The 24097-nt window shown below is 43.8% G+C and overlaps 6 protein-coding genes across 6 annotated transcripts; 4 read left to right on the plus strand and 2 right to left on the minus strand.

Annotated features, from left to right (window-relative positions):
• Positions 1 to 2215: 2215 nt before the first annotated feature.
• Positions 2216 to 3949, plus strand: PCOAH_00054210 (Uncharacterized protein; the record flags this gene model as incomplete). Its single annotated transcript, XM_020062201.1, has 1 exon — positions 2216 to 3949. The coding sequence occupies one exon, from the start codon at positions 2216 to 2218 to the stop codon at positions 3947 to 3949; it is 1734 nt and encodes a 577-aa protein (XP_019917526.1).
• Positions 3950 to 4825: 876 nt separating this feature from the next.
• On the minus strand, positions 4826 to 5934 carry PCOAH_00054220 (Hydrolase; the record flags this gene model as incomplete). Its single annotated transcript, XM_020062202.1, has 2 exons — positions 4826 to 5810; positions 5903 to 5934. 2 exons carry the CDS (start codon positions 5932 to 5934, stop codon positions 4826 to 4828), a joined length of 1017 nt encoding a protein of 338 aa, XP_019917880.1.
• Positions 5935 to 8334: 2400 nt separating this feature from the next.
• Positions 8335 to 10935, plus strand: PCOAH_00054230 (Uncharacterized protein; the record flags this gene model as incomplete). Its single annotated transcript, XM_020062203.1, has 2 exons — positions 8335 to 10503; positions 10648 to 10935. The coding sequence occupies 2 exons, from the start codon at positions 8335 to 8337 to the stop codon at positions 10933 to 10935; spliced, it is 2457 nt and encodes an 818-aa protein (XP_019917759.1).
• Positions 10936 to 12091: 1156 nt separating this feature from the next.
• Positions 12092 to 13876, plus strand: PCOAH_00054240 (Uncharacterized protein; the record flags this gene model as incomplete). The annotated part of the gene is made up of 1 exon (XM_020062204.1): positions 12092 to 13876. One exon carries the CDS (start codon positions 12092 to 12094, stop codon positions 13874 to 13876), a length of 1785 nt encoding a protein of 594 aa, XP_019917594.1.
• Positions 13877 to 14334: 458 nt separating this feature from the next.
• On the minus strand, positions 14335 to 17925 carry PCOAH_00054250 (Ubiquitin-activating enzyme e1; the record flags this gene model as incomplete). The annotated part of the gene is made up of 3 exons (XM_020062205.1): positions 14335 to 14606; positions 14711 to 17786; positions 17902 to 17925. 3 exons carry the CDS (start codon positions 17923 to 17925, stop codon positions 14335 to 14337), a joined length of 3372 nt encoding a protein of 1123 aa, XP_019917898.1.
• Positions 17926 to 19701: 1776 nt separating this feature from the next.
• PCOAH_00054260 (Uncharacterized protein) lies at positions 19702 to 23529 on the plus strand (the record flags this gene model as incomplete). The annotated part of the gene is made up of 3 exons (XM_020062206.1): positions 19702 to 20324; positions 20428 to 21977; positions 22019 to 23529. 3 exons carry the CDS (start codon positions 19702 to 19704, stop codon positions 23527 to 23529), a joined length of 3684 nt encoding a protein of 1227 aa, XP_019917833.1.
• Positions 23530 to 24097: the final 568 nt, after the last annotated feature.

A 24097-nucleotide genomic window follows, 5' to 3' on the forward strand; every position in this document is an offset into this window, starting at 1 on the left:
TATTCCTCCCCCCAAAAAATCACACAAGAAAAAAAAAAAAAAAAAAAAGGATCATACTTTGATGAAGTACCCTTTTCGATTACCTTCCTAATTAAGATGAGTAGGCCAACTTGTTCACGTTAATAATGCTGTTCGTCTGTCATTTTTTTTTTTTTTTTTTTTGGGGGGGGCACTTCTCAGTTGGCCATTCCGATGGGGCTACTTCTTTCATGTGGGACGGACGAATGTGTTATTCCCCTTGGGGATCCTTTTCGTTCTTCATCCCTTCCGTTCGAAGTGCGAACAGTTGGCATAGATTGGGCGGCGGCAGTCATGCATGATGCCAGCCGTCGAACTGGGAACCCCTCCACCGGTGAAGCGGTTGTTTGAGTTAAAAGTACATGCGTGAGAATACCTGGTCGTTAGAATAGCAGCGTCCTACTGGTTCAATTGCCTACCCATCCAAACTGCTTTGTAAACTCTTCTTCACTAATAAGCGGCAGTGTAATAATTCTTTCCCCCAGGAAGGTGCTCCCGCGTGCATGCAGATGCATATGCACATGCACATGTGGTCGCCTGCGTGTGGCGAATCCCCTCCTTCCAGCGCAGAGTAGCTCCTTCGAGGGGGGAAAAGAAACACTATGCAGTGAGGGGTTCTTATTTTCCCCTGCACATCTTCGTTGAAAGGAGTTGTCACCTACTCGAGCGGCATGATGTGTTGATCATTTGAGGGAGGCCTTTTTTGTTCCTTTTTTGTTCCTCATTTTGTTCGTTTTTTTTTTTCATTTTTTTTTTCATTTTTTTTTTCATTTTTTTTTCCTTTTTTGTTCCTCTTTTTATGCCTTTTTTTTTTTCATTTTTTTTCACTTTATCAATTCGCAGCTCCTCCTGGGTGAGAGAAGAGAAGGCCCTTTTGTTGGTCCCCCCGGTATGCCATTTTTAAGTAGATAAGGATGGCTTTTTCGCATGTGCCGCTTTTTCGTCTCCTTCTTTTGCTTCCGTTCTTTCCGTTCACCTTTTGTGGGTTTCCTTCGCTGGGCGATTCGTAGGGCCGAAAACCTTACACCAACGCGTTCACGCACTTGCGTGTATACGACGGGGCGATGCCTATAGGCACAGGTGCGTATACCGCCTGCATGCGTGGGGGATACAACAAATCAGATCCTGCATGCGGTGTTACGCAAAGGTATTCGCACATAGAGAAACCATTTGGCACTGCTCGAACAAGTGTTGCTTGACATGGGGTTTCTTCTCTCCCCCACTTCGCCTACCTGCGTATTCCTACTTGCGATGAACAAGCGCAACGAAGCGAAAAGGAAAACAAAGCAAAGCAACTAATAGCTGAGTGCAGAAAAGCAAAGGGAACTAATCGCTGAGCTCCGAAACGATAAGCAAGGAAATGAAGCAAAAGGCGGCTGAGCTGCAAAACGTTGGGGGCGAAACGTTGGGAGGCAAAAATTAACGTGTGTATTTGCATCCGTTCCTTTTCTCTCTCCTCTCCTCGTTTTTCCGCATTGCCCTTCCAGAGGTAGAACACCCTTACCAAGGTCGGCTCAAGGATGCACGGGGCTTCCCCCTCAAGCATCCCTTCTTCGTATGTTACATCGCCCGCCGCGACTTCCACACGTTAGGTATCACTTGGTAGTCATCATGTGCTAGTTAATACTTTTCCTGTTTTTTGCTTTTTCCGTTTTTTCGTTTTTCCGTTTATTCGTTTTTTCGTTTATTCGTTTATTTGTTTTTTTTTTTGTTATTTTTTTATTTTATTATTATTATTTTTTTTCTTTTTTTCATTTGCCTCGTTTTATTGCCTCGTTTTGTTGCCCCGTTAATTTGGAGGCGTTTCATAGGATTGTTTTTGGCGTCGGCACAGGGTGGGATGTAACGCCGTGCATGCAGGTGAAGGTACACACGCGGTTACACGGGCAGGGGGAGCATCGCGCTCTTCGTGTGTGCACCCTGCATGTAGGTGTGAACCCATACCAGTTACACTCACGTGGATAGATATCACACCCACTTGGGGGGGACCCTAGTACGCGGGGCGGTCATCTGGAAAGGGCGACCCCCTGGTAATCTTACCGTGGGAACCCCCATCGGGGGTGTGTACCCCCACACGCCTAATCATACCGCAAACGCCTAATCATACTACACACGCCTAGTTATACCGCACTTGGGCGTTCACCTGGTAGGAGTCAGGTGTGACGTTGTGTAGGCGCTTCCCAGCTTGACGGCAAAAATGAACGGACAAGTGAAAAGCGGGCAGGGGCGGCGGGCTAGCCCCTCCAAGGTGGAGAGAGTCACGAACAGCGAAGCGGAAAAGAAGGAGTTCTGCCTCTTCTACATCTGCGAATTGCTCAACACGATTTATTCCACGTATAAAAATAGCAAACCCATTTACGTGCATTTTGTTTGCTCCAAGGAGCGAGGGAGTGAAAGCGAAGGAGAGAGCGAACGTTCAAGCGGCAGCAAAAGTGGAAGCAAACGTGAAAGTATATTCGAACGAAAAAGTCAAAATAGAACCATTTCCGGGAGGAAAGGTTTCCATTACACCCCCAACTCGGTGCTGGAACAATATTTCCCCGACTATTTTAAAAACGTGCACTTCCTCTGTGCACACTATGCTATGTGGGCAAATCAGCCAAGTAATGATGAAAGCAAAGGGGATTCCCCTAGCAGAGGCAACCTGAACGATGGATCGAACAAACAAAAAAGAAGAGGCAGCATCACCGACAATCCTGGTGATCAAAGTAAATCAACTTACCGAAAGGAACAGACCTTTTACTTTATTTTCACCTTTTACATGGAGCCAAATTTTTTATGGGAAGAAATAAATATACCTATATTTCACGACAGGGGCTATATCGATTGCAAGTTTGACTGCGTCAGCAATTTTATGAAATTGAATGACGGGGTGAATGTGATAAACCGGATCAAGTTGCGGGCACACAATCAGACGCTCATTCAGTGCATTCGGGGGGGTACAGCAAGCAGTGCCTCCCCCAAGGAATGTGTTCTCAACGGTGGTAATAAAAATACTAGCGTTTTGAATGGAGGTAATAACAAAACTAGCCTTTTGAATGGAGTTGATTCCACGAATCAGCCACAGGGAGATGTGCACCTCCTGCCCTTTTTCACCTCAAGTCAATGCTTGCGCAAAAATCACCAAGTCTGCCTCACCAGAGTGATCAGCTTTAATGATAAGGGCGTGTACTGTAAGAGGGACGAGGGAGAGGACCTCCCCATTCAGCTGCTGATTCTCGTTCAAAAGAAGCTGCAGAAAAGGTTAAAGAGCATGGAAAGGGAGGCAGCCCTGCTGTGCTATCTGAGAAGAAGCGAAACGAAGGAGGTAGACCACACACAGGGGGACTCCACCAAGTTCGTTCTCCCCAAAGAGGACACACCGAAAAGCGGTTCCGATTTTAGTGCCACAATCCGAAGTGATGATCATTCCGACGACACCCCCCGAAGCAGTGGCAGTAGAAAAGGGGACCTCCATGTGGATCGTCCCAACTCGAACCACTCTCGGGACAACCTTGCGGGGGTCGACTACGATGAGATTCACAAGCTCATCAATTCCGCAGAAACGATTTTCAAAAAAAGAATCTCAGACCAGCAGCTGGAGAAATTGCTCCTCCGGATGCGCAGCAGGGGGAATGACCACAGTGAGGCAACTCGAGGGAGTCTTTCCCATCTTGCTAACCTCACCAACCTTGCGAACGTGGCGAATATTAACAAGCTAGCCAACGTAGCAAAGATTAGCAGTATTCCTAACCTGGGCACCCCTGATAGGGGTCTCTCACCCAGCAGAGCGAACTTCCCAAAGGATGAAGCCGTGGATGTCCACTTAGGCCTCGAAGACTATTATGAATTTGTTCGCTCTGGTAAAAATGAATTAAACAACACGTTGCGAGACTCTTGGAAGCTCGGTATTGATGTTAGCAAGACGAGCAAAAAGAACAAATTTGCGTGACATGTGTGTGAAACTTTTTTTTTTATATATTTTTTTATCGACGATACAACATTATATGTACATTCCGCGTTTTGCGCTATCCGTGCGAAAAATTATGCCAGACAGGGGTGTTTTGTGTGCACACAAACTCCCCTCCGTTTTACCTGAACGGTGCAAGGTCAGCCATTAGCGGCCTTTCCTGCGTCTATTGCTGCGTCTCTTGTTCCGCTTTTTGCTGCGCTTTTTGCTGCGCTTTTTGCCGCCCTGCTCTGATGCTCTACAGTTTTATTCTCTTACGTCTTTGCAACACGGTCGCTGTCTGTCGTTGTTAGTGGTTGTGGTTGGTTCGCTTGACGCGGGTTGGGTGAAATACTCCACAGCTCTACACGAACAACTGCACAATTGTGTGAATAAACGCGCACTTTACAAAATCACTCATGTGTACAGAAAAAAAAAACAAAAAAAGGAAAAACAATCTACTGAATTAGTGAGTGAATTAATTTTACAAAAATAACAATTTGGTAAAAGCTCATGTGTCACTGTATATGGGAATATGCTCACATGTGAGGGTAACTATGAAAAGGTAAAAACTTGGAAAAAAAAAAAAAAAAAAATAATAGCTAGCTGGCTAGCTGTATGAATCGTTCAGGTGAAAAAAAAAAAAAAAATTACTTGTACATGTGTGCACGTGCCATATATTTTACTCCTGCACGGGTATAAGCGTCACTCATTTGGTTCGCATGGGTCGGCATGCTGCTTCTCGCCGTGGTGAAAAAGGGGCGTACTTGTGGCAACGCCGGTTGCAAAGAAGGGTGCGTTCAGTAGCGATGCAGCGAATTGAGCGAAATGTCATCTCACCGCATGTTATCACATGTTATCACATGTTTTCACATGTTTTCACATGTGTCTACCCGCGATGACCCTGAAGATAATATTAGCCACGGCGTTCTCGTTGTTCGTCTTGGTGCTAATGCATCGGGCGACCTTCAACGCAGGTTTGGTGGAGCCCTTCACGACGACGGAGTAGCCTGTGGAAGCAAGCATCTCCAGATCGTTGTTATCATTTCCAATGGACAAAATATGATTCAATGGAATGTCATAAAATTGAGCATACAGTTGAATGGTCTGTATTTTCGATGTATTAATAGGAGAGAGAACAATCTTTTTCTTATGGGGAGGCACGTAAATCTTAAATCTGTTTTCCAACTCGTGAAATAATTCCGTGTGCAGGTCCTTAAGTGGTTCCTGTTCAGGATAAATTTTTTCATAAATTTCGATAGACACAATGTCACCTATCATGACTATGTCCTTCACATGGGTTAGCAAAACTGCATTCTGTCTATTGTCCAAGGAGTTGGTAGGTCTTGCATTTGTTCCTACATCATCCCTCAGGCCACATACCGCATAGTGCTTCTTAAACTCTGGCTCGTCGTTAAAGACATACACAACATTGGGTGTTATAAAGACGGCATTTTTCAATGCATTGTGTGAGGACAAAGCGAATAGAATAAATTCTATATCGATCATGTTAAATTTTCTATACACATAATCTACTCCTTTGATATTCAGGTAAGCTCCATGAGAGTACACTCCATCCATTTTTTCTATTTCGTATGTGTCCTTTTGCTTCTCTGTAAACATTCTCATAGAAAAATTGTGCAATCTGCCTGTTGCCAGAATAACCTTAATACCTAATCGCTTGGCTGATTCTATGGCATTTAAATTCTCGTCACTTATTTTGCTATTATCATCGGCAAGTGTACCATCAATATCGATGGCTATTAGCTTTACCGAATTTCTTTGTAATAAATCGTTCAGGCACTCATCGGACTCTTTGTACTTTAGCAGCTCCTGATACTTTTTCTGAATGTACACATTTCTTCTGGAGCCGTTTTTCGGGTGCAAAAAAAAAAAAGCGAATTCTCGATTAGGGCTTCATGCTGACCCAGGAGTACACAGCAGGCCAGGGTTAACAGGGCCAGGCACGTTCTCGCGGGGGTTATCATCTTGGCGGGGAGGAGGCCGAATGGGGTAATTTATAGGTGTGTAGAATTATACTAAGTGTAGTTTTCCACTAGGTGTGTTTTTCTACTAAATGTGTTTTTCTACAAAGTGTGTTTTTAATTAGGGGGAAAAATGCGGCGGAAAAGCCAAGCACAGTGGGGAGTAGCTAAACGGTGAAGGTGAAAAAAAAAAAAAAAAATTCGCCTAAAAGGGAGTAAAAATTAATTTATGTTAATTAAATTAAATAAAAAAAATTAATTATATTAAATTAATTAAATTAAAATAAATTAATTAAATTAAATATAACGCGATGACGAATGAAAGAAAAATTTGGTCCTGTGAAAATGTACACATTTTTTTTTTTTCCATTTTTAAATTTGAATTGGCCCTTTTAAAATGCATCCCCCTTGTCGCATGTTTTGCAGAGTACACCCCTACGTTGCGCTGCTCCCCTTCGTTTGTTAATCCTCTGATGCATTCCCTCTGCAAGCTGGTATGCCGAGCGAAGCCCTGCGTTCTCAGGAAGACCTATATATGTACTTCCTCTGTGTAGGCTGCATGCGATGCCCTGCCTGCTCCCCTTAGCCAGCCCTTGTTTTTTTTTTTAAAGACGCTGCCTTTAGGAGGCCTCCTCCTCCTTGCGTATGGTGTGCGTGCAGTGTGCTGCGCGCATTCCGTCGAATTTTATCGCATCGCTATAGTGTCATCCCCTTACAATCCTTTTTCAATTTTTTTTTGCCTTTTCTGCTGATTGCTTTTTCCTGGCACGATCGGGCATCCTACACTATATATATAAATATATATATAAATACATATGTGCATGCATTATACACATGCGTCGGAGCAAATAGGGTGTATCCCCTTTGGCCCTTTCCATTTCGGCATGTACTCGGGCAGGAAAGCTTCCTTCCCTGTTGGGCGAGGAAGAAACACACCTTGTGGCGTAGCAGCATCGCGTCAGCGCGTTATGTGAGGTGTTCCCTAATACGAACTTCGCGGGCTACTGCAATGAGTGACTAAATTGAAGTCACCCTTTCTTCCCCACCGCTGTGTGCAAAAAAAGGGAAGAAAAACTACTCGTGTGTTAGGGGCTACGTTTCTTTCCATTGGCCAAGGGGAGTGCATTTTCACAAAATACATGGCATGCAGCGCGATAAAAAAAAATTAAAGCAACAAAATAAATGACACGCGTAGGAATGCAATTCGACAGAGTTGGCGTAGCCATGTCACTTCCAGAAGAGGCATAACCCCCCAATGGAAAAAAGCCCTCCCCCTTCGTGCGAGTAGCTTCCTCCCCTTTAACTCAAAAAAAAAAAAAAAAAATTAAGCATGCACACAGAGGGGGGGGATAAGGAAAAGGGTACTAAAATTCGAGGCCGCGATGAGGAGTTTATATAAATATATATAAATAAATGTACACATATAGATATACACAGATATATATATCGGCGTAGCCTTTGGGGGCCCCTCCCAACGTATCGCCTTACCTTTTGTCCGTTTTATCACCTTCCTACCATCCGCCAGTGAGTAGTGCATGTACACATTTGCTAAAAAAAAAAAAAAAAAAAAAAAAATGTGTAAGTTCTGCTGGATGTAGCGTGAAATTGAAGTCTCTATGTATTCCACCTCAAACGAATAGCTCAGGTGTGGAAATGCTCGCCACTTTTTCTTTTCTTTTTTTACCACACTGGGGAGTATTTCCATGTGAGTGAAGCACAAAGCATTGTTCTCGTGCGATAAAATGGTTACACTGTTTTGGCAGATCATCAAGCGTAATTCGTTCTGTGTAATCGTGGGAGGTTTGTTTTCGCGTCATGTTGTACTGGTTTACCTTCACCACGTCCAGTCGTTGTTCGAATTTTCCCCCATTTTCCACCGGGGGACATACTTTATATTGTAGGCAAAAGGCACATGTGCGAATAAAAATTATGAACAGGTCAGGTAAAAATATGTACCCATCTTATGCTTGCAAAAAGAAATGGTGTTGGGAGGGGGGTGCCATTTCTCCACCAGCGTAATGATTGTTTCCTGTGTTGTCGCATTTTTGAGGTTAATGAAGGAATGAATGGTCTATAACGTGGGGTTACCAGGGAATACCGTTTTATCAGTTATATGTGCTCCGTTTCCATCTGGTGTGTGACGTGCGCAAAAGGCTTCGCACTTATCTGTGGCTAGCCAAAAAAAAAAAAAGGAAAAAAAAAAAAAAAAAAAAAAAAAAATACAACAATGGAGGAGTCGTAAAAGCGGAACAACGAAAGAGGAACGAAAAGGGCGCACCGGTCAGGCAAACCGATCTGGTTTTCCATCCGTCGTTGCGCAGCAAAGAGGCCCTACGTAGGGCGTTGTGCCGCATCACACGACGTTGCTTCGCATCATGAAGTCATCGCTATTTTGACAGCACGATGAAGGGCTCCCCGCTCGTGCTGTGTGCCCAAAGGAGGTTCCTCCGCGTGTACAACTTTTTCATCTGTGTGAGGAAGGGCGGGGAGGCCACGCTGATCAAGGATATCAAGCAGCGCTACGTGAGGGAAGTAACAAAATATGAAGCGCAGAAAAAGAACGTTGCGGAACAAAAAAATGAAAAAGGAAAAAAAGAAAAACATTTAGTTCGATTAGGCAAATGCAATGGGGGGGTGCAAATTAAATGCTCCCCATCGCTTATTTATTTGCTGTCATTAAAATGTGGTTATGTAGAAAGCATATGGCTGAACGTTTCGAAGAATGCCTCCTGCACTTCCTTGGTCACCCTGGAAGAGATTATCAGAAGGATCCCTTGGGATTCCTACATTTCTCCAAACCATTTGGAGGACATCCCGTTGAAAGTCACTTCGCGAAAGTCGAAGCTCTTTGATGTTGCCGACATTGGACGTGCAGTACGTGTGCGATTAAATGAGTTCGTTAGGTCATACAGAGGGGGTCACATCACAGGACAGCCGTTTCCATCTCCAGACGCATGTCTGCTAACCCCCCCCTTGGAGGACCCCCCTCCGGGTGAACACACACACGAAACGAATGTGGAAAACGAAAACGAAAGGACAAAAAAAAACACATGGAATTTATTAGCTGTTCATATTGAAAATAACCTATGCAATGTGGACATCAAATTTACGGGCAAATTGTCTCCTCGGTTTTATCAGTACTGTCATGTGGACGACCAGCTAGCCAGTGTACCCAATTACAACAAATGCGACGATCTGAATTTCCATTCGCTCTTCAATAAAGACTTACATATCGGTGATGATCAGATTAAGAGTATCGTCACGGAGAACGTCCCATTTTGGTCCATTTTTGAGGAAAAAAAAAAAATTCAACTGAGTGATGAAAATGGCCTCTCTGGGGAGGACAAGGAACACTATTATAAGTACAGCTATTTTGGGGATGTCCTGAAAAGGGATTCACCAGACCGTCTGACCAGTGCCAATGAAGTGGAACCACCAGGGGAAAAATACCCTCGTGAGGAAAAACCCACGAAGAAAGAGTACACCCCTGACACGGTAACACACAACATTGAGAAAGACAAAAGGGAAAATCAGAACCACCGAAATGAGGCAAACCCAAACAGTACACTTGGCATACCCCACACCGACAACGAACGTGTGGTGAACTACCTGCGCGATATGGAAATAAAAAGGATGAACCATCAGAATAACAATTTCTTTTTAAGTGACGACTGCTACGACGCAGCTAGCTGTATATATTCGCTAGCTGTGCAAAAATGTCTAAAAAATCAGAAGCATGTAAAACTCATTTGGGACCCCTTCTGCTCCAATGGGAACATCATCTTCGAGTTGTTGTTTTATTTTCTTCGCATTCCAATTTATAGTGACCAGCAAATTTTACCCTTCATGAATTTGAAAATATATGACCAGCAAGAATTTCTACGAATCTATCGATACGTTTTGGACAACCCAGATGGTGCACAGAACCACCAGGTGCAGTTACTCGGTACCGACAGTCGGAGCATTATGATTGCCCAGTGTAAGAAGAACCTAGTCAGGTGTGCATTGTACTATAAAGACATTTTTGAAAAAGTGCAGCAAAATAAAAGGTGTGCCTATCGAGGCAGTTTTACTGACGAAGCGGACCCCTCCCCTTCTTCACGTGGAAGTTACTTGAGTAGAAATTCATTTTTAGGTGGTGCGCTCAGGGACCATGTGATGGGTGAAGAGGAGGAAGAGGACGATCAGGTGGATGTGACGGGTGAGAGTTTTGCACCCCCCTTTGATGAAGTTGCAGAACGGAGTTACGTGCGAGATATGGACACGCTGCGCAGGTTGGAGGAGTCTCCAAGGGGGGGATTACGCAGAAATGGTACCCCATCAGAAACAACCCCACCTGAAGCAACCCCATCAGAAACAACCCCATCAGAAACAACCCCATCAGAAGCACCCCCATCCGTAATAACCGCCCCCGATTTGCACACCACGTCTGTATCCACCACGGAGGACCGAAAGTACAACTTGGAGTTCCCCTTGGATGTATCCTTTCACAAGGCCCACTTTTTCAACGTCGCCCCGTTTGTAAAGGACGCTATAATTATAACAAAAATTCCCCACTTCAGTTTTGTAAAGGTAAGTGGGAAAGAAGAGAGGCATGTCACGTTTCTGTAAATCCCCCTCACTGTGTTGTTCTTTTTTTTTTTTCCTTTCTTTTTCATTCCGCGCGGAAACATTATGCATGCCCATCCCCACACACACCTTACCTGTCCCCCGCAGGAACTCGGAGTCAACAAAAAAACCTTCACCCTGTACGAACAGTTCGAGCAGATGCTAAGCTCAAGAAGTGACTGGAAGGGAGTATATGTCCTCATCAGAAATCAGGTCTTTTTAAAAAAGTCCAAATTGGAGTGGAACAAAATGCTGTCCTTAAGGGACTCCAAGGGTAGGCACTTAACGTTACTCAGTTGGACGGGGAGAAAAAAGAATTTATATTCTTTTGCAACGGAGGACGACAAACTGAGGGAGCTAGAACGGTTTAGTGAAAGTCTCACCTTTGAGGCGTAGCCCGTCTGGAGGGGGAAGAAACTTTCCTTATGTTGGCAATAAGGTGGACTACACAGCATTGTGTCCTTCCCCCCCTATCAGAGGCTTTTAAAACTGCTCTGCCTATATTCTCACCGATGGAGTATAGTGGCACGTTTTCAACAGTTGCTCCCTTTGTGTGGCGTGCCAATTCGCCGTCCTGTGTGTAAATGCAGGGATGCATTTTTTTTTTTTTTCCACGAAGAGGGGATTGCATACGGACGTGAAGGGACGATTTCTGCGTTTGTTCTCCATTCCAGTGGATGCATCATCCCCATTCGTGTCATTACTTTTTTTTTGTGTTTTAACTCCCCGCAATATTTGCAAAGGTAATTTGTGTTAACTAGGAGGTGTTGTCAACTCATTCGTCAATGTTACGTTAAAAGTTTTTAAAAATTTGTTTGCACATTTTTTGGTGATTAACTCGTTGCGGCTTCGCTTATCCGATGTGCAAATCGTTTCGGTAAAGGAAAGAAGAATGGGGAACTCCCCATCGGCCAAGTAGAATACACCTTTTTGGCCATTCACGCCACCACTTTCTGCCTTCAGCGATGGGCTAGCCAAAATGAAAATTATTGACCAATCAGGTGAAAATTAGGAGTTTAAAAAAAAAAAAATACTAAGTAGCCATTCTTTCATACTTCACGTTTCGCTCGTGAGGGTTCCCCACTCGTAGCAGTAACATAAATCTCCATTCCTTTGGAGGCACTTCGCCTGGCTTATTTTAACCGGGTTTGTTCCACGTATTGCAAAGTTCATTCCCTTCCACCAGTGCCTGCCGAAAGAGCGAAAAATCACCTGCACATGTTCATACACGTTTGCCACATGAGCAGTCCACGAAAAAAAATGCAAACAATGAGAACAGGCGAAAGTCGCCCAACTGTGTGAAGTTGAAAGAATTGTGTAGATAATTTTTGTGCAGTGTCCCGGGGTACTGAAGTGTTGCAACAGTGGACGCCAAAAGATGGGAGGCAAAACTAGTGTGCAGCATTTACAGCGTGAATGAAGGAAGCGGGGTTGCCTCAAGAGGAAAAGAAGAAAAAAAAGCAACGTACCACCACACCGCTGTGCAGTGCAACTGCCGAGTAACCAACGCTGTCACCGTTGAGTGGCCCCTCCCCAAGGGAACACACAAAAAATGCTGAAAAATAACCAAAGGAAGTTAAAAGGATTGATCTTTTTCTTGTTCATTTTAAATTTCTTCCTCGCCCAAATGAACCAGTGCATGGTGGCCAAGTGTCACCTCCCGAACGTGATGAATATGTCCACTAAAAGGGGAGGCGAGACGGAAATTTCAAAGCTGCGCTCAAGGGGGGGTAAAAACGGGATGTCCATCTCCCCCCAATTGGACGAACAAAAAGGAAGAAAAAAGACAAAACGGGTATTAACCTTCGTGAGTAATTACACTTTTAGGAGGCATGGAGGGATAAAAAACGGAAGGGGAAAATCTCCCTGTGAAGTGCCAACAACCCGTTGCAACGCAGCTAAAGTGATGAACAGCTCCGCTAGTGACGTCCATGCCGGAGTCAACCCAGACGGAGCAATCATAACAAGCTCCGCCGAAATGATGCAGCACCTGACGTTTGACTTCAAAGAGGAGTGCAACGAAATCATGGTGCGGTTGGGAAACTTCCTACAAGTATCCCCCCATTTGTTATTTAAAGACGTCTGTGTAAATCTGAACAAGCTATTTACCAACCTGTACACATATGACAATGAGAACGTCCCATTCGGCACAACACAACATACACTAAATATAACAGACGACGTTATTAGACACAATAAGTTTAAAATTTATTGCGTCTTAGGATTAAAGGTCTTAAGAATTTTTCTCATCAAATATTTGAGGAGCTTAAGATTATGTATCCCGGTAGAAGTACGAAAAAGGTACATCTTAGATTTTTTAAAAATTGAATACCTCTCCAAAATATATGACAAAAAATATAACATAATTGACTACCCTACGTTTGGGAAACTATCAGATAAACTAAAAGCCAAGCTGATCTACTTCTACTTAGCCTTAAAACCGCAAGACGTTGCAAATGTGCTCATAAAAATTTTTAAAGCGGCAAACTATAAGGATGAAAATGAACTACTATACAAGTACGTTTATACCTCTAAGTTTACCTCCAGAGGGGGGAAAAGATTTCATAGAATTATATCGAAGGAATATCTGCAATTATATGAAAAAGATAAACTGGTGAGGAGACACCGTTGTGAGGATGACTTGTTGTGGGTTCGATTTTTTTCTCTTCTTAAATTGCACAACCCGGAGGTCGTGGAAGAGAAGAAGCTCCTCAAGCAGACCTACCGCCTGATATTCAGCAAAAGGGGCTTCTCGAATGACGGGCTGGTCCGCCTCTTTGAGCAGCGTGGCTTTCGCATCTTTGACGCGATCCACGTGAACCAGGATGACGAACCGCAAATTTCCGACACCACGCCAAACGGGACAAGCACAGAAAACACTCCCGGAGAATCCAGCACACCCATTGGGCGCACCATTCGGGAGAAAGTCCAAATTGGAGGAAAGAGAAAGGCACAGCTGGTCAGCTACCTGACTAACCTCAAAACATTTGTCTCCAACTACATCCACCGTAACAAGAGCATACACCACAACTTCCATGTGCTGAAAACCAATATGGACGTTCCTAGGGACGCCCTCCACGACGGGACAGTGACTCCCCTCACGAACGTCTTTCACGCTGCTGCGTGTGGCGGTCCAGATGGGAATGCCTTCCCTGCTTCCCCCCCGGGGGACGTCGAACTCTACTGTGAAACCTTCATGAACAACATGATCGATTTGGTCCTAGACATTATGATCGAGGCTGCGGGGTTCCGTGACATGGCAACCCTCTTCGGGATATACAACTCGCTCAAGGGGAGCAAGGACTTTAAGTTGGTTCACTTCAGGGGGAAATTTTAAGCCCGCTCGGTAAGATCGGCAAGGGCGACCACCTCTGCTTAATTCGTTTATAAATTTATGTTCATTTGTTTGCTATTTTTCACCATTCATGGCTGAGTTGGTAAAAACGCATCACGTCTATGTCTGCGTTTTTCCCTTGTCGCGTTTTTTTTTTTTTTTTTTTTTTTTTTTTTTGTTCATACGAAATGGGTACAATTTACCTGACCCCGCAAGGTAAGCCATTGGTGAAACGCTTCCAAAACATGCTAACCCGCACATGGGCGTTAGCAAAAATTTTACACATAAAAGTACCGATGGTACACGGTTAGGCAGTCACGCATATACGGTGTGGGAGGGGCGTGCACATTTCCCTTCTCTCCCCCCATATGTCTGCTTATATAATCTGGACAAAAATGCAGTTATGCAGTTGTGCAATTGTGCAGTTGTGCAGTCGTTGGTTCGCCTTCCCCGCGTGGACTTCACTTGTAGATAAACTTAATGGATGGTATGAGGACATCCACGAGGTCCTGGTCACTACAGCTGGCCTCCACGACGATGTAGTTCTTATCGTCGAGCAGCTTCTGTTTGGTGATCTCAGAGTAGATTGTATGGATTGGTTTGTTGAGGCGCTCCTTGTTGTGTGCCGGCAGGTAACAGTTATACAGGCAGGCGTTTCCCACGGAGATCAGATTCACTTCGATGTTGTACTGGTCGTTTATGTGGTCGATGAGGTTCTTGATAGTTCCGTTCACTGCGGGGGGGGATGGGCAAGGAAAATGGGTTGCTCATGGAGTGGTGAGATGACAAAGCGGTGAAATGACGAAACGGTTGACCACTATACCGTTTTCAGCATACCTATGTGTATTTCTATTTTATCCCAGGAGGTGAATCCGTTGGGGATGGCCTTTATGGGACCCTTCATAAGTTCGTCATACTCCTTGTCGCGCATCTTTATTGGTGGCATGGGTTCAGAGAAGAGGATCAACGGAAGAGCAGTGTTAATAAAGGCGTTTTTAAAATATGACAGTAGGTCCTTCATTTGTTTCTTCTCCTCCTCTGTTGCCTTCACATACATCTGCAGGTATCCACAATAATTCACATACTTTAGTAGTTCCATTCCCACCAAGCCGGTAATGATTGACGTGGTGGTGGCCAAGGCGGGAATAATTTTCCCCGCAACAATTTTAGCCTTCAATTTATCGCACGTCTCAATTTTATAATTTATGGCCCTCAAATTAGCAAAAGAGTAAATAAAATTCACGTGCATGTTGGTCTCTTCATCTTTATCGAACTCTATCGGAGAAACCTTCACGTGTTGACAGTCTATGTTTAAGAGCTCTTCACAAAAATCGTGAATTAATTTTTCGTCATCCATAAACGAGATGGAAATATTGTTCAGGTTCTTTTCATCCATTTTTACTTTTACTCTTTTTGGCTGAAATGGTTTCACTTCAATTTGGCTAGCTACATCTAAAATGTACTTCAAGTCATAACATTGTGGGATGTTATAAACCTGTGCGAAGAGGTTCGACGTGGAGAAGAGAAACTCCTTCACAAAGTCGTTGCTTAGGTCAAAGGATATTACTTGTGGAGGTTTTTTCTGACCAACCCAAAAGAATTCCCCACTAGCCAATTTGTAGTCCAATGGGAAGGAATACAACAGCTGCTCAATTTGGTTAACAAAATTGGTGTGGAATAGATCGACTGCTTTTTTTACGCAAAATTTAAAATTGCACTCTTTGGATACTTCCCTCAGGGTGGTCAACACATTTTGCAACGTCTCTAGTAACGATGCATTGTTCCCTTCTTCTTCCACTTTTTTTATGTATTCCTTTTTGTCCTTTAAAAATTCCTGCAAACTTAGAGGCGTATTATAAAAGAGCCCCTGGAAAATATCCCTTGCATATTCAATCGTATGCACTATATCGTAGGGAAAATGTTTGAGAGTACACAGAGGGATCGAATCCTCAGGTGGGTCATAACTATCGTTATACGACTGAGTCAGGAACGGTAAAATAATTTGCACATTTCCCTTTGTTCCTAAGGTACCCGATTCGAACAAAGGTTTAGAATACCAAACACATTTGTTGTCTACGTATTGTCTCGCTTGAATGTTATCCAGAGCATTTACGATCATGTGTTGTTTCGTCCAAAAGGTCTCGTTAAAAATGTGTTCGTTCTCTGGTCCAACCTTCGTCTCCAGCGATTGTACATCCATGTTTGGGTTCTTCTCCTTTATTATTCCAGATGCAACTAGCGATTTTGATTTTCCCACATTTTCTCTTCTAAAAAGGAACTGTCTATTCAAGTTGGACACTTCTATGTTATCGTTATCCGTTATGGTTAGTTTTCCCTTATGTTTGGCTGAGCACATATCTAGTAGCGAAAACAGCTTGGCGTATTCACATCCTAACGCTCCAGATCCGACAAGGAATACATTCAATTCGTTCAGTCTCTTCTGGAAGGCTTTCCCAAACACGGTAATGACGTTATCGTTTTTGCTATTCTCCTTAGCGATGTCATCGTTTTTAATACCGGTGTCCTTTTCCCCGCCAAGTGTGATGCACTCGAAAAAGTCCACATAAAGCAGTTGATATATGGGCATATATTTGCCTGTATATTTTATTACCTCCTGTGCTAGTAACCCCCCAAAGAAGGAAGCTACTGGTGCAAGGTGAGCTGTACAATATTTTGCCACTTTCAACACTACATCCTTTTTCACCTCCTCTACAGCATACGTCTTCTTCGCTTGCTTGTCTGCCTCGTTCAGCTGAACCGCAATTTGAAACACCTTCTCGAAGGCCTCCTCTTCCCAATTCTGTGGCAACACATTGTTATTTTCCGCTTCGTAATTTTTCAATCCCTGAATGGCGTAATGCAGCTGGTTGCTCATATCACACTTGGCGTAGTCGGAAATGAGGAAGGACTGCGGGGGGGGCACATCTTCGTAGATCGTCTCGTCGAATACGGTTGGAATACAGTCGGTTGCCAATTGTTCTGTTGCCGCCCCATCCCAAGCTAAGGGATTTGTGCACACAAAATCGTACGGCTGGAAGTCCATCCTGAGGTGACTCTTCACCTGCGTGCACTCCCCCCCCTTCAAGTATTCCTCAAAATGAGACGTGTCCCCAATGGTAAACGTATATTTTTGCATATCTTCTATCTTGTATATTTTGTTGTTTATTTGGGTCATTCCTTCTACGTTGGTGAATTTAATGTAGTCTCCTTTTTCGAAGGGGGCCCCCTTATCAAAGTCGAAGGAGACCACTCCTTTAGTAGCCTTGCTTATTTTACTAATGTTGCAAGACTTAGTATTCTCCCCATCCTTATCGTAACAGACAAAGCCTTTTCCAAAGTCTACAAAGAGATACCCACACAAGCCATAAATATTACAACACAGAAAAGCGATCTTCTTAGTAAGCGAAATGTTTCTGACCATTTTGCTGTACTTCACCAAATGGGTATGACTTAAATCACAACATACAACCACATCGAAGGATTGGAGAAATTTCTCATCCAACTCTCCTTTATGGTTGTATATATGCACATAGCTATTCAGTTCCTTCAGTTGCTTTATCACTGCATCACTTCGGGTTAGTTTGTTCGATACGTCTTCCTCACCGATGAAGAAATTCGCCCCGACGTCGGACATTTGGCAGAGGTCATTGTCGTATATACACACAGACTTGGGTCCGGACAGAATTAAATTCTTTGCACATTCCAAGCCAACACTTTTTACATTCACGATGAGGATGTTAAGCTTAATCAGTTTGTTCATTAATTCAAAACCGTATGTTCCCAACTGTCTGGAATACAAATCTGCATCTATCTGTTCGTTTTCCTTCTTGGCCACCAGGTTGCAGCCTTCCGGGGCTTCCCTCTTTCCTTCCATCTCCTCGATGTTCACGGATTCGTACGTTCGCTGTTTTTTCTGCGCAACAGGGGGGGAAAAACAAAAACAATTAATATTTTTTGCACGGTCAGGATTAGGGTCAGCGCAAATATTCACGCTAGGATGCTTCCCGCACAGTCATGCGAAGACCTACCAGGGGAGGATTTTTCTGTTGCATAATAAATAATCTACGGAGGTGACTGTTTCGTGAAATTGGAAAGGGTATGGGTTAGCTTCGGCATTGGGGAGCGGGTCGCCTGTCGGTATACCGGTACTCACCTACGGACGTGCGGCACACAAATCGATGCAGGAACGGTCTGTTCGTTTCCTCACCGGTTGCTTCGCGTGCCCCCCAGGGGAAGTCGTTTCGCCGTCGAGTCACAGCTTTGCACGTTTGCAGGTATGCCCGCTTCTTAAACGATTAATTTGGCCTTCCCCGTTGCGGCATACAACACGATGGGATGATGCAGCCCCTATGATCAGTCCAAGCCGACGGACTTGCGGAACAAACTTTACGCAAAAAGCTTCGTGCTTCGCTGTAAGTGCGCCTCGCCAATGGGGGTTGACTTTCTTACAAAGCTTAACAATTTAGCGGGCGTACAAAATGGATTTTTTTTTTTTCTTATTTACTTCTTCGTTTAAGTTGGTGTATACAAGGGGCAAAAAAAAAAAAAAAAAAAAAAAAAAAAAATACTTGTTTATGCGTATATCCTTACATGCTTCGATAACGCTTGCTAACTTATTTATACAGGGTGAAAAAAAATGACGAACCGGTGATGACCCTTCGGAGCACCCTAAACTATTGGAAGCGGCACACGCCACCACTCAGTGCGTTATCCCGCAGGAGGGTAACTGAATGGGCACACAATAAGGGAAGAAGGGAATAACAAAGGAAAACAGAAGCAAATAAACCCACACGGCACAAACACATGCACGTACGAACGCGCAACATGAGAACCCCCGTGCCCCGTGGGTGTGCGTGGCAAGCTGCCCTTAGGATGCTATGCCAATTCAACAAACTACACACACCCAATTCTCGCTTTCGCTTTTCCAGTCGCTCATAATAGAATCAAATCACCTTTGTGAACTGTCTTCTTCCAGCACGTGGTCCCTCCGTTCAGTTTTCGCAGCCAAGTTGTTTAACCGTGGCCACGCCCTGTGGGGAACACCACGCAGGTTTGTGTCCTTCACAGGTTTACACTTTTAAGCACCAACACAGGTTCGCACATTTGGGAGTAACTATCGTGATGACCGTCGTGGTGACTGTCGGGGGGACGCCTTGTGCATGCATACATGGAAAGCCCCATCTGTGAACAAACGATACATATAATTTTTAGATGATACTTCCACGTGTGCAATTTTCACGCTGCTATTCTTGCGAAGCGGGGTGTATAGTATATAGCACCTCTTAGGGCGTTTTCCCCGAGCATTTTTTTTTTTTTTTTTTACCAAACATGCTTTATGTGCCTACCCCTCATGTTGCTACGTTACGAACACAAAATGATCCACTTCCTTTCAGCGTCACATGTGGCTGTACAAGCGTTTGTCAGTCCCTAACTTATCTGTTATATATATATATGTATTTTTTTTTTTTTTTCTTCATTTTTAATTGGTACTTTGTTTCGTTTAGTATAAGTTGCCTCTTTGAAGCCGTGCGTATTCGTGTGGTGTAGATTTTTCCCACACAAGTTTTGCTTTAATTTTTTTTCCACTTTTTCTTTAACCCTGTGATGTGACATAATAAGGAGGTGAAGTCTTTGCAGGATTAATCACCTCCGTTGAGCACGTTGCAAATGTGGGAGTGTGTGCTTTCCTCTTCCTGACGAACCTGTTTGCGTAACTGCTTCTGCAGAACCCCTTTTTGTGAATGCATTTTTAATTCGGGGGAGGTGTTTTTTCCTCCCTGGACGTACTCCCCCTAGAACACTACGCAGGGTACTACCCTAACCGAACCATGTTCCTAAACCTGATCAAGGGCCTCGAAAAAAATGAGGCCAAGGAAGACGTAATCAGCGTAAATATTCAGAAATTGCTTGGAGACAAAACATACGAAAAGAGGAAAAAGGGGGCGCAGGAAATCGCGGAGGTGGTGAAACTTTTGCTGCTGAAGGAAAAGGAGGATGAACAGGTGCAGGTGGATTACATACTGAATCAGGGTGACCAGGATGGAGGCGTGTCCGATGAATACAACAACTTTGCACACAAGGATGTGCACACATTTGAGGGGTTGAATTCGCAGACGGAGGTGGACGCAGTAAACAGCGAACACTACTTTAGGGACTACACCGAGCAGGGAAAAAGGACAGATGAAGTAAGTGTAGAACAGGGGAAAATGACCGACGAGGTGACCGTCGATCAGGGAAAGCGAACCGACGAAGTGACCGTCGAACAGGACAACCATCGGGAAAAAAAAAAATCCGGAGAAGTGGAAAAGATGAGCAGCTTGCTAAAAGAACCAAGCGAAGAAAAGCTCCTCCTTGGGTCCGAAATTATTAAGAAACTCCTCCTGGAAAAGTACCAAGAGAACTGCCATATTGATCTGGCGATTGGGAAGACAACAGGTCTGTTTCACGGGAAGTATGAACGAGGAATGTCCGCCATAACGCCCGCAGAGATGAGCCAAATGGAAAAAAAAAAAAAAAAAAAAAATGAACAAGTTGGGGATATCAAACCGGTTTAGCGAACTGAGTCAGGTAAACAAAATATTATATGAACACGATGCTGATATAGAGAACGTAACGAATAAATACCAAAACAAAAAGGTGATCAGCATAATAAATTTTTTGAAGGAGAAATTTGTCCAAAGCATACACCCCGCTGAAAGGTGTGGAGGACTCATAGCCTTGGCCTTCATCTCAATCACTGTAGATACGCAAATAAAATTTTATTTCTCTGCCATTTTGAAGTTAATCATTTCATGCGTAAGTGACCCAGATCCTAAAGTCAGATATTACGTGTGTGAAAGTCTCTACAATCTTTGCAAAGTATCCAAAAGTGTAGTTTTTTATTATATCGAGGACATTTTTGATTGTCTCTTTCGTATTTTTTCGGATACTTGTCCAAATGTCAAAAGTGGAGGAGCCTTTCTGGACAATTTATTAAAAGACCTGACTTGTTCATACAATAATGTTTTTAATATTTACAAAATTATTTTTATTTTAAAGGAGAGGATTGGGATAGAAAATTCAAACGCCAGACAAGTCATTCTATCTTGGCTTCTTCTCTTTCAGAACATCAAAACGGTAAACTTATTTGAATACTTCCACTTTTTCATTAGTGATCTTTTCCTCATGTTGGCAGATCAAAATAGAGATATTCAAAAACAAGCAAATCAATGTCTCGACCTATATGTAGATCAAATTATCACTTCAAATTATGAACAAGTCAGGTCATTTTTTAAACATATTGCTTTTATTTTTATTGACTTTTCTATTCACAAAAATACCATTATAAAACATAAGTGTCTCCTTTGGCTTTATCATTTTATTCAAATTTTAAATGTTCATTTTTATGACATTTATCGAAATGCAAAAAAAAATAATTTGTTCATTTGTGAGTTGATTAAGAGAATTATCGCCTGCACAGCTCATCTGCACTTTGATATCCACTACACTGCTAGGAAGTGTAGCGAGCTTCTGATCAGCTTTATTAAATTTTCCGACATGAAGTGTGCCCCTCTTTTGACCAAGCTTGTTTGTTCCATTATCTGCAGTACTATTAGTAAGGTTGAGCTTTCCACGAAGAATGAAGTCAACCAGACGGGAGAAACCAGGCACTCTGTGGAGGCCCATCCTGCCAGCGAAGGAAACTCACCACGTGAAATTAATCACAGCAGGGGAAAACCGCTCCAACTGAGCAGGCGTCCCAAGGGGGGTACTGAGCAAACGCCGCAGAGGAAAAGCCAACCAGAAAGTGATCACACCGTGGAGGGGAGAAGCGAACCAGGGAAAGACCCCTCCCGTGAGAGACGCCCACCGAGGTCAGAACCGAGCGGGAGTGAATCAGGGCAGATTAACGTGACCGGTAAGGCAGATAAAGCAGCCTATCCAAACGATCCAATTGGGGAAGACAGTGCAAACGAAGCACACTTGCTAGAAGGTGCACGTGGTGCAGCAAGCGAAGACTTCAGTTACGAGTCCTGCAACCTGTTTTACCAGGAGGGGGACTCCTCCGACGAGGGGAAAAGCAAAGAGGGGGCACAGGCGGACACGTCCCCAAATGGTGCCAATGGTGCCATTGACGTCGATGGCATCCAGACGAATGAACAGCAGGGGGAGGCCCCCCCCGGAGCAACAACTACAACGCAAAGTTTCTGCAGAAGCATGAGAGGTTAATGAACGAACTGAGGAAGAAAAAAATTCCTCTGCGGGATCCCCTCAAGACGGAGGCATACTATATTAGGAAGTTGGCCAAGCGGGCCAGCCGTCATGGGTACGTCAGCGAGGGGGAAGGCACAGGCCTAAGCAGGGGTGCAGTCCACGGTGCAGCCACAGACAGAGAGGCACAGCTAAGCGGTGGGGCAAAAGGGAAGGAACCTTCAAACCGCCGCATTGACCCATCGTCGGACATAGAGGAGGACATTTTCCAGGACAGTCTAGATAAGAGGAGCATCTACCCTGTGATCATCTGTCTGCAATGGTTAATCGAAATGCTCATTTACAAAAACGAAGTGATAAAAAAACACTACGATGAAATAATCACTTGCGTTTTCAAATGTCTTAGAAATAACGACAAGCAGGTGGTACTGCTTTCGCTAACGGTTCTTTCTGCCATGTGTTCAACCGTCGACAATAAGTTCCATTTTTATGAGCAGGTGAGTAACAATTTGATTGCCCTCTTTCGAAACGATGACCAGTTACTAATACATAAAGGAAAAATAATCGTCCAACATTTGTCACGCTGCCTGAACAACAAGAAGTTTTTTGCCTACTTGTCTTACTCCCTAATCCATGAAGAGAAGATACCCTTTGTGACAAAATTCATTCAGGTGCTATGTTGGGTTCTTCTAACGTCGGAGGAGACTAAATACCTAAGAAATGCTCTTTTTCTGAAGAAGCAGTATTCGTTGTTCTCCCTTATTTTAATAGCCTGGTTAAGGAACCCAATTTCGGCCATTTCGTTCCTTCTATGGTTACAGAAGTATAAGTTGGCTTACCTCATCTGCTCCTACTTGTCTCTGTTGAATCTGAACTCGGACTTCTTTCATCAGCTAGACAACTTAATATTTCTTCTAGAATCTCCCATTTTTTCTAAACAAAGAATCCACCTTGTGTATCCGCAGAACTACCCCTTTTTAATTAAGTCTCTGATGATACTCTCCTTAATGCTTCCGTTGAACACCTCCAATAATATTCTGCAGAAGAGGCTCCAAATGTCACAGCTATCCATTTTGACAAACGGACAGAAGGTCCCGCACTTTCTCGACGCACACAACCATAACGGGTTACTGCACGGGGAGGACGATAAGAAGGGTGAGATAGACCCGGCACTTCTAAACCTACCAGAAGAGAAGGAATCACCCCAAACGGATCAGGTGATTGAATTACTCAAAATGGAAGACGAAGAAGAAAAAAAAGAATACAACCTTGTTGAACTTACCCAGGAGGAAAAGTCTAAAGAGGAGGCCAAGTGGAATGAAAAATATAATTACCTCCTGAATGCCGTGCGGCAGAAGCTGATCACCCAGGGCCTGCCCGACCAGCCAACCGACGAATGCACTGAATTTGTGAACATATTCAAGACGGTTCTCCGTTCCAGCCACATTGTTAAATATTACGTCTAGGGGGGCATTCTAAATGACCGAATTGCTAACCAAGTTGCTCACTGTTGTCAGCACGCATCTGTCGCCTCTTCCTAATAAGAGAAAAAATGTCACACTACACTTATCTGTGGCTGCCCATCCGGTGTCCTTTTTTTCACCGCAACGGTTGGTGGGTGTTTCTTAATTTTTTTTCATTCGGTGTGAATTAATATTTTTTTTTTTTTTTTTCCATAAGCATACCTTTTTGGAGGTAACCCAAACGAGTTGCCTTGGCGTTGTCAGCGTGGAGCCCCCTCATGTGTTGGTATTCATCTCCCATGGTGACCTAATTCGAATGACTCCTCTTGCTTAATTAGCAAAGTGTGTTTTCTAAAAATTTGTTTGGATGCTTCACAAAGGGGTAGGGGACGTGCGTTTCTTTTGCTTTTCCACTCACTGGTTGGAAGACATCCGTGTTAGTCCTACAAGGGGGAAATTATATTCTTCATTTAGCAGCGAATACGACCCCGTGAAGGTGACTCGGCGGTCCTACCCCGATGGGTTACGCTCCCTATTTTTCCACTGTAAAAATTGTAACGTTTTTTTTTTT

The sequence above is a fragment of the Plasmodium coatneyi genome, chromosome 14 (genome assembly GCF_001680005.1).
Source record: "Plasmodium coatneyi strain Hackeri chromosome 14, complete sequence".
Lineage (NCBI taxonomy): Eukaryota > Apicomplexa > Aconoidasida > Haemosporida > Plasmodiidae > Plasmodium > Plasmodium coatneyi.